The 10,399-nt window shown below is 33.8% G+C and overlaps 1 protein-coding gene across 1 annotated transcript in view; it reads right to left on the bottom strand.

Annotated features, from left to right (window-relative positions):
• Window positions 1-877: 877 nt before the first annotated feature.
• The window catches only part of LOC111086870, a 21,782-nt gene continuing 12,260 nt past the window's right edge, over window positions 878-10,399 (bottom strand). The window contains exons 2-4 of the mRNA XM_022391468.1: window positions 5,088-5,495; window positions 3,716-3,877; window positions 878-945 (exon numbers count right to left, since the gene is read on the bottom strand). Of these exons, the coding sequence (XP_022247176.1) occupies window positions 878-945; window positions 3,716-3,877; window positions 5,088-5,495 (638 nt within the window). The remainder of the gene's footprint in view (window positions 946-3,715; window positions 3,878-5,087; window positions 5,496-10,399) is intronic.

The raw sequence follows: 10,399 nt of genomic DNA, 5'->3' as shown, positions 1-10,399 counted from the left end.
GTATACTTCTGTATCTAGCTTACATAAAGAAGTATACAAAGTTTGTATACTTCTGTATCTAGCTTACATAAAGGGGTGTACTAAGTGAGTTCAGTTTTTTCCATACTGATACTGTAAACGGTACACAGCATATCTTTGCGTACAGATGGGGTATCAATGGGAAAACAAGAGGAAAGATTTGTTTCAACGAGGGTTTCCGTAAAATAGATACACCGTCGTTAAATCTTCCGTGGACTGCAACTGCGTGAAAGACCACGGGATATACCAGATATTGTGCGGTTGATATATTATTACGTTTTTCTTTATTTTCACTCAGAAATGCTTATAATTTCAGTATTAAATAGTGAAACTCCTATCGGATTATCTTTTACTTGCAAACCACCGGCAGATAAAATACATGAGAATTATTTAATGTCAAGATAAAGAAGAGTACACCTGTCCAACATGATCACCACTAATTAAACTGATAAACAACAAGCTGTGTGTAAAGAAGCAGCCTATAACTATTGTACAATAAACCCATTGGTTATTACAAAATTTGTCATTCATACTTACTTCACTTTTATTATGTTTTCTTCAAATATTCTTGTTTGAAACTGTTTTATTTTGGTCTAAGTAGGGTGCAGCTAGTCAGCAGTACCCTACTGTACACGCTAAGGGATTGACTGTGACTCTTATAATGCATCCACAGTTTAAAGTGCCAGGAATATTTTGTAGTATCGCATGGATTCAAAGCCGACTCGCCAACTCCGAAATCCGGAGCTCTAATACAGAGCCAACCTACGCCCACTTAATAATGATGTGCGAGGATGTTTCACAGGATTAAGTTTTATTTTTTAGACAAGGTTTTATTCTGCTGTAATATTTAATTATCTTCTCATTTCAACTTCATCTTTACAAATATTTGAGCTGTCTTGTTAGGATACTTGTCAAAATCAATAACGGCTTCATTTCATACAAGGAAATTTAAATAAGACACTTTAGTTGCACGAAGTACCTCGCGCATGATGAGAGTATCGGCTTTGGGTGATGAGGTTAGCTCATCACCAATGTACGATAATTAAGATGAATGCTCTGTCAAGTTGTTATTTTTCAATAAGAGAGTCTTCTCCAGCAGCTAACCCTGTATTCATGGTTTACTGAACAGAAACATGTTCACTATACACGAATTCTTCTTCCTTTCCCTATTAACTCAAGAATTAGACTATGAAGACAAGCAAAGTAACAAAAAAATCTGAAATTCTTATTACGTTTCCAAAAAAGTAGAAATAAAACTTGTAAAATTTAAGATTATAAAACACATAAACATAATGTGACTGATTAAGCAATGATAACTTTTGTAAAAACTTGAAATGCGTTTTTTTGTTGTTTTTCAGAATAAATATCACAAATATATATATATATATATTGTTAGGCCTGGCATGATATGGCGGTTAGGGCGCTCGATTCGCAATCTGTGCGTCGCGGGCTCAAATCCTGACAACGAACATGCTCGCCTGATAGGGATGCTGAGCGGCTGACCCCAAATCTAGATGGGATTAAGGTCAACTAAAGAAGAAGAGTATATATTTGTATATAATAAAAGCCTTTTTATAAATACCTGAGCACTGTAACACAAGAGTATTTTAAGTTGTATTACGAAGTAATTCAGCCCACATTACATAGTAAAACTGGTATCAGGATTAGATTAGAATATTTTAAATTTAAACATGAAAACATCGTAGCCTATATTGGATGACAAAACCCGTATCTCGACTATTTTACATTGTATTATGAAAACTTCTCTTCACAGATTGAAGAAAAAAATCCCATATTATGACTAGCTGAGCACAATAGTTTTGCTCACTGTCTGCTACTTTCAGGTCGAGCAGTGTTTCCCAACCTGGGCGATACCGCCCCTAGTGGGCATTTTCAAATTCAGTGAGGCAGTAAACTTTGAGGGGGCGGACAGAAAAGTTTTGAGGGTTTCAAAGTTATATTTATTAAAATTAAACCATAATAATTGAATATTATTGACTATTATTGCCTTACAATTTCATTTTAGTAAAATATTTAGTGGTATAAAAATTTATTAGAAGAGGGCATGAACGCTCATTGTTTTCTGAAGGGGACGCTGCGGCGAAAAAGGCTGGAAAACACCGAGGTAGAGAAAAACAGCTACAGTCATGGATCTTAAAGAAAGAATACAAATCCCACTATATAACATTAAAACTGCTTTTCTGCTCATGTTACCAATCACTCATCCGATGAAATCAGACCTGAGGGAGTTTCGATCAAATATGTTGTGTGAAAAGAAATCAATATGATATCAAACTGGAGACACAGATATATTATTATTATAATCAATGTCATATCTTTAAAAGTGATATGTTCACATTATGTACACACGTCCATAAACCGCTTTATTGTTTGACAGTTTGAAAATCTAACGTACATAGAACGTGTACGTTCTCCACAATTTTTACCCTGGGGATATTCTGTAAATTGGAGAAGCTGAACGTGTAGACAGCCTTCAGTTGAATTTTATGAGGATTCGGGCACTCAACTGTGAAGATTTAATTGAAGAGGAATTCACTCTGCATATCTGTTTGTATAGATAAGCAGCCAGTAGCAAGTAATTGTCAAGTACATATTTTCTCATGGCTTATCCATAGATTAAAGCTTCAGAATAATACGTAGTCGTGCCTTGAAAACATTGGATTGTGAAACCACCGATATTGACTCAACACACGCATGTATTAATTACTCTGTTGCTTTTCATACGCATATCTCCTAAAGCATTCTAATCAGTCTTGTATACGAAACATTATTGAACGATAATCCACTAAACAGAAAACTCACTAGTAATAATTAAAAAAAAAGTTATATGTTCTTTAAACTTTAGTTGAAGTTTACTAAAATAGTTCTAAAATATTATGATTTTTATTTACCAGTTGTGCTAGCTCCGGGATTGGCTTATATAATGTTATATGTTAATATAACTCGTTACCTTGAACTTCTTAAAATATAAATGACAATAACTGACCTTTCTATAGTTTTGTGTGTTGTGGTATCTATGTGCTCTAATTTGTTAATTGTTAAATGTTATATTATTTGTTATATGATGTGATATTTCACTCGTAATCTACGGATTAATAAATAATATATGATGAAACTGACCTTTGCGACATGATGTGTTATATCGTTCGTGTTCTAAAACTAACCAAATGTTAACGAATGAAACTGACTTTTGTGACATGATGTTTTATATCGTTCGTGTTCTAAAACTAACCAAATGTTAACGAATGAAACTGACTTTTGTGACATGATGTGTTATATCGTTCGTGTTCTAAAACTAACCAAATGTTAACGAATGAAACTGACCTTTGTGACATGATGTGTTATATCGTTCGTGTTCTAAAACTAACCAAATGTTAACGAATGAAACTGACTTTTGTGACAAGAGGTGTTATATCGTTCGTGTTCTAAAACTAACCAAATGTTAACGAATGAAACTGACCTTTGTGACATGATGTGTTATATCGTTCGTGTTCTAAAACTAACCAAATGTTAACGAATGAAACTGACTTTTGTGACAAGAGGTGTTACATCACCCCCTATTCTAAACTTGACAAGTGCTAGCGAGTCAAACCGACCTTTGCAACAGGATATGTTTTATCACTTTTATCAAACGTGCTACCTGTGACCTTAAATATCATCTGATATTTAAACTCACCTATGATTTTAAGCTTAATTAAGTAGCTGACTTCTCGGTCATTTTCTCCCTTGTATTGACATCTATACACTCCTTCGTCAACCTTTTCTGACACATCCTGCAAAGTCAGGGTTCCGTCGCCCTCAACTCTTTGTTGGTGATTGACTGGAAGGACAGCTCCATCTGTAAAACATAGGTTGATCTCTACTTTTCGAGTTCCCAGATAAATCATTGAATCGCGACTACCTTTAAAAAACTGCATCTTGCAAAGAAAGCGATGTAAAACAGATACGTGCATAAATATACGGGTAAGAATGTGCAAGATCAAAGCGTGGCTTCAATTTTTTATTTTTATTTTTGAATAGCTGTGATCTAAGGTAAGCATTTTACAGTAGATATTTCAGGAAATCTTATTTTGTTGATATCGAATGGTGAGGAATTTTAGACAGCCGAATATGCCGGTAAAGAAACATAGTTTAAGTTCATTGACTTTTTTTGTGACATGCGATTGCTCAACAATGAATAGCTATGAGTAAGATGGTCTTTGCATGTGGTCGTCTTACCCCACACTATATCTCTGTTCTTTTGCGTCATTGTCCTAAAAATGCTCAACATGCGTATGACGCATGGCCTTCCCGACCTCTACTAGAATTATATAAATGGAGATTTAAGTAATTCACATACAGTTGCTACGCGCAGCATTTATTTTAAATTGCAGTTGTGAATAGGATAGGGCCATTATACCCCATTTTGGGGATTCATTTTATCCAAATTTATAACTAAAATGGTCCCAACCTAAAAAAAGTTAATTTTTCAATATCTAAAAAGGTCTATACCAAATCTTTCTTTTAACTAAAAATGACACTAATGATAAATAATGGTTTATCTTGATTAGTGAAAACCACATTAAAAGTTGAGGTGGCCGTCTTACCCCGCCTTCCACTACTTCAGTAATCATAATTTATCTTCTAGTAAGCTGAAAATGTTTCTGTTTCGTCTAACTTAATAAAAATAATTATTTTGCCTCATAAGAATTGTGGTATCAATTGAGGTTAAAGTTGAAAGCTTATATTTTCGAATATTATTTCAAATCATTTTTACTTAAACATAAAATATACAAATATCAAATCAACATATCCACTGAACGAAAAATTCTTGTATTATTTTATATTTCTAAACATTTGTTTAGAAAAACGTTGAAGGTAATCTTAAAATATCTTAATGTAAAATAGGGAATAAATGGTTCAAAACTATTATGGTTTCAGTTAAAGTATTGTTTTATTAAGTTATGAGAATCAAGAATCTTGTTCTGTAACTTTAGTAGAACAGTTCAGTTAACATGAGTAAGATTTATCTTTTTCCATAACATTTAACTTCTTTTTTTTTGTCTTACCCTTTAACCAAGTGACTTTTTCTTTGGACATTTCGTAATTGGGACACTGAAGTTTAGCTGTTTTCCCTTGAACCACAGTTTCTTTACGCATGTCCTGGGTATGACGTCTATTTCTGGCAACAACGTGACGTTCGTGTCTTCTTTTGGACTTTTGATCATTAGAGTTAAACATAAAATCGACATTTCTATTGATCACCTGAAGAGGATTATTGACAAAAGAATAAATCCTCCATCGATAGTTATATTTTTCTGTTGTTGGTACATGACCAAAATGTCTTAATGTATTTTCCTTTACTGTTCTTAGAATACGAACTCTCTTTGTAAAGCAAAAATGCCCCAAAAACGATCGAAGTGATTGTCCTACTGGTGTCCAGTGATCAAAACCTTCTGAATGAAACGCATCATAACCTAGATGATGAACAGAAATCAATTATATTTAAAAGTTTAATAGAAAATTTTAGATTTAATCAATGATAAGATACTTACACTAGGTGATAGTGATGCAAAATATACAATAAGAAATTAAATTAACTTTTGAGTTCAAACAAACATTCCAAATGCAACTACGGTAAAAAAAACTACAGTTTAGTGAAGACAACTTGAAAGAAGTTCTTAACAACATATATAAAAAAGTTGAAAACTGAACAACTCATCATTGAAGCTTCACAGAAGGTGAATTGTGATTGATATATAGTATATACAGAAGTAAAACATACGTTGATTAGACTAAATTGACTATAACTTGTTAAACATCGTAGGATTAAGAATTAGATCTTTGATTCTAATTATATTTTGTATAGACATTTTCAGAGACATTCTAACCGTATAGTTTCAAATTATACCTTTCAATATATCTTCAAATTATCTGTGAAATGTAATCATTGTTTTATGTATATATATATATACAGTGTCATTGAGTTTTATTTATATGGATTAATAATCCTGCAAAAACCTTAATATTACCGATTTCTGTAACTAAACACGAACGTATCATTATTCTTATAGTATAAATTAAAAAATATCTTGTAACATTTTCATCGTGAAGATGATTTGTATTTAGTTCACTTAAACTTGCATTAATCCTCATCTCGAATTGAGGTTACGTATCACAGTGGCCATTCTATAGAGTTTAAGATTGCTTGGCTATGCTTTTTTGGGGGGCCATACTCAGGATAAATGGTGGTACAGAAGTGTGTACAAGTTAATATCAGCTGGTCTTTCCTTGAATATGCATAAGGAGAATGATCAATGGATTTGGTCATCCAGAATTGTTAGTGGACTTTGATCAAACTTTAGAATGTGGTATAAACAAAACATTGCAGTCTTTTATCTTGTGAAAACGTGTTCTTCTTTTGGTTAGAAGCCAGATTGATCTAGAATTACACTGAAGCTGACCATCACTGAAGTAAAACCTCAATACATCTATTTTAATTTGTGTACAAAAGAAAAACTGTTTCTTTTAATATAAATATATAATATTCCAATAGTTAAAAAGGAAATTATGCACAAGCATTTCTGCTATTTAGCACTCAAAATATTTGATAATTTGCCTTTAATGATAAGACATGAAAATAGTATACCTAAATTTAATGTAGTAGTAAGAGAATGCTGAAGTTGAGGTATGGACGTTACATAATAGTATGACAAGAACTATGAGAGACTTTTTCTGAACCAAGTTCTTTTTAATATCCATGGTGAGAGCTATGTAAATATTTGATATCAGACAACAGTTATCTCAGAATCACTTCTTTACAATGATGGTGAAGAGAAGCAAGTTAACCATGTGTTTAAATGGATGATAAAGGAGGATCTGGACCTTTTCCTTGAACATTTCCAAAAAGATGACTTCTAGAATAGTTGGACTCAGGGATAGGTTCTGCAACACCTAATGATGAATTTGGATATTTCAATTCTTGACGACCTATGGAACGTTAATCATCAACAAATTCATAGAGGAGCTGCTGAACCAACCCATGTGTCTCAGGAGCCTCTCACCCCTAATATAAACTGTTTCTATTATGGCACAGTTTAGGATGGTTACAGTAAACTAGATGCGAAAGCCAAAGAGGAATACCAACCAGCAGAGGAAACTTTAGCGGATTCTGCTCATAAACAATCTTAAGAATGGGCGACAATGGAAATGAAGATTGACAGCTCTGATGCCACAGATGTTGCAGTTACAATGGAACAGCAGAATTTTTCAGGTCTACTTGCTGTTGAAATACCACCTATACAACAAGAGAGGTCCTTTAGAACATGCCAAGAGCATAAGAGACAGGGCTCTCATTTTAATTCTGGATTGCTGGGTCATTGGATGGTATTATCCACATCTTGAATTGAGTTTTAGTTTGACTCTCGTGTCTCTCAATATATCCTCATAATAGAGGGCAGACAACTAGTTAAAAGCACTCACTACCATCTTTTGGGTTACTGTAATCAAATAGTGGGATTTTACCGTCACTCGTACCACGTACCCACGGCCCCAAAGTGTAGAGCGGGATTTCAAAGCAACAAAATGCAAACCATGAACCTTTGAATTAACAGTTCGACATGCTAAGCACTAGATTACGGAGTGGAATATTTGTACTAAATCTGTTTACTTTTATAAGATTCGCATTTGTTTAATAACTCGTAAACCAAATTGCTCCAATACAAGGTTTACGATAGTGACAACCTGCTTCGTGTACTTTACACTTGTCGATGATGTGAGTTTTGTGGCTACTTGCTGAACATGTTTGCACTTCAAAATATGATTCAAAGCTACCAACATTTGCTTTGTTTGTTTGTTGCTAAACGCAAATCTACTCAATGGTTTATCTGTGCAGTGCCCACTGCAGTGATAGAACTCCGACTTTCAAGTTATAAAACCTAAAAGTTACCTCTATGCCATCGAATGTATCAACTTTTTTTAAAGTGGTTTACTATTTTCTCTATTGAATGCCACAGTGCTGGCTACATTAACACAGATAGTATAAACAACAATGTCTTCGAACATTCGATTGTACAGTGATTGATTACGTTATAGCAAAACGAATGTGAATATGACATCTGGAAGTCACGTGACACCCACAACTGATATAAAATAGTAGTGGAATGTCATGTATCAGCTACATTTTGACGTTGTTTTGCGTAGAGTGTTATCACGGAAAATTGACCATTTTTGGAATGGGTTATATATAAAAGCCCTTTCCAACACAAAAAATTTACATACTAAAATCAGAAAGATGTGTTAAGATAAGGAATTTTGAATTTCTAAGACAGGGATATGCATTGAACTTAATGGAATTGAAAAACAAAAGAGTATGTATCAACTGGGGGCTGCCTTCCCTCTAGTCTTTCACAGCAAAATTTGGAACAGCTAGCGCAGATAACCCTCGTTTAGCTTTGCACGAAATTCAAAACAAACCAAACCTGAACACGTATTGAAAACTCCTTTTCTGTTTTTTGAAACTGTACAAACCGACATAGTTTCCATCGCAACGGAACTTCACCTTAGTTTGGTGATATTTTGTTAGAAGAAAATACGTTTATGAAAAACTTCCACCACAATTACAGTTTCGATCTTTTTTTTTAAGCTAGCAGAAAGCTTGCTTTATCATTATATACTTCCTTTGAATTATGATGTTGCAGTATGATAGGAAAATAAATGTTTTCGTGGTAGATTTAGTTAAATAATTTTCGCCAACAAGGCTGCTGTATTAGGTCATGTTTACATTAAGCTTTCTCGGCAGAAGTAAATGCTTGAATGGAAAAAGAAAGACACCAAAAAGAAATGTAAAAAAAATATATAAAGTAATATAAAATGGGCTTAAACTTATTACATGTATTAAAATAAACCTTGTGATTGACAATTTAAAAAGGTCACCTTGCTTATGATTTTGCTGTGGTAAAAGAGCTATTTTATGGCAGTGATCGTAAACATAGTGACACTGTTTATGGTATTGTTTAATCCAAACAAAACTAAAATATACAGTTTTATGTTTTACTTAAAAATCAGTAATAAAAATATTCAACGAAGATAAGCATTTTAGAATGAAATATTTTCGAATTTTGAAAATTGTGAATAGGTATAAATATTCTATACAAGAATAATATATTTTATTTGAAAAAAGCCACATAATGTATAAAACGTTCATCCGAAGTTTCAAAATGTTTCATTCAGTAGCTGTCTTTTTTTGCAGTGCAATAAATCAAACCATATAACAGGTGGATCATTTGAATTCACTTGGGCATGATAGAGTTAACGCGCATGGAAGCGAAATTTTACACAGTTGGTAGTAATGAAACGTCTGTTGATTCTTTAAGGATTGCAGTAGTTTGAGACGAAATTAGAAGACCACTTATTTTTAGGTTTTGCATCATACTACCAATATTTTGTGACCAATTTCTTTCAGACAGCTACACCACTGTCTGCAGTGGCTAATATTTATACATGTCTTGGGTAGATGTATGCTAGTACTTGAAGCATTTTTCGTTGAGGCACTGTTGTTAGTTTGTTCTCATCAGGACTGTCCATTCATCTGGGTTAACTGTATAAACAATATTGGAATTGGAACGAAATGGTCAGAGATATAGGATGGTCTGAAGTATGTTACCGTGCTGGCAAATTCTGATCACTGATATTGCACGACAAAAATAGAAATACGTTGTCAAGTAGAAGGTTTAGTATTTGAGTAAACCATTCGCCGTTGAAATGCCTAATGTATTTTAGTAATTAAGTATATATGATTGCATGTAAAAATAATGATCCTGTAAGAGTTAACAACATTTTACACAATGTAAGCACGTATTTTCACTGAATGACGAAATACTGAACACTATACCAAAGCCAATGCAGCAGCTGAGATGGCAAACTACATGTGTAATGGCAATTTTACTTGTGGTGAAACAGGAAAAAATAATTATTCAGAAGCACTTAGAAGAGCAAGTGAATGACACGGTTATAAGTTGTATGCTGCTTGCTGTACAGCAGGGCGATATTTCGCTATCACAAACTGGCAAGTGCAGACCTGACAGGATATAAGTTGTATGCTGCTTGCTGTACAGCAGGGCGATATTTCACTATCACAAACTGGCAAGTGCAGTTCTGACAGGATATAAGTTGTATGCTGCTTGCTGTACAGCAGGGCGATATTTCACTATCACAAACTGGCAAGTGCAGTTCTGACAGGATATAAGTTGTATGCTGCTTGCTGTACAGCAGGGCGATATTTCACTATCACAACGTGGCAAGTGCAGTTCTGACAGGATATATGTGTATGCTGACTTGCTGTACAGCAGGGCATATTTACACTATAACAACTGGACAAGTG

The sequence above is a fragment of the Limulus polyphemus genome, unplaced genomic scaffold (assembly GCF_000517525.1).
Source record: "Limulus polyphemus unplaced genomic scaffold, Limulus_polyphemus-2.1.2 Scaffold1500, whole genome shotgun sequence".
Taxonomy (NCBI): Eukaryota; Metazoa; Arthropoda; class Merostomata; order Xiphosura; family Limulidae; genus Limulus; species Limulus polyphemus.
Note: the sequence above shows the minus strand (reverse complement) of the source record. Positions and strands in the feature narration are given on the sequence as shown.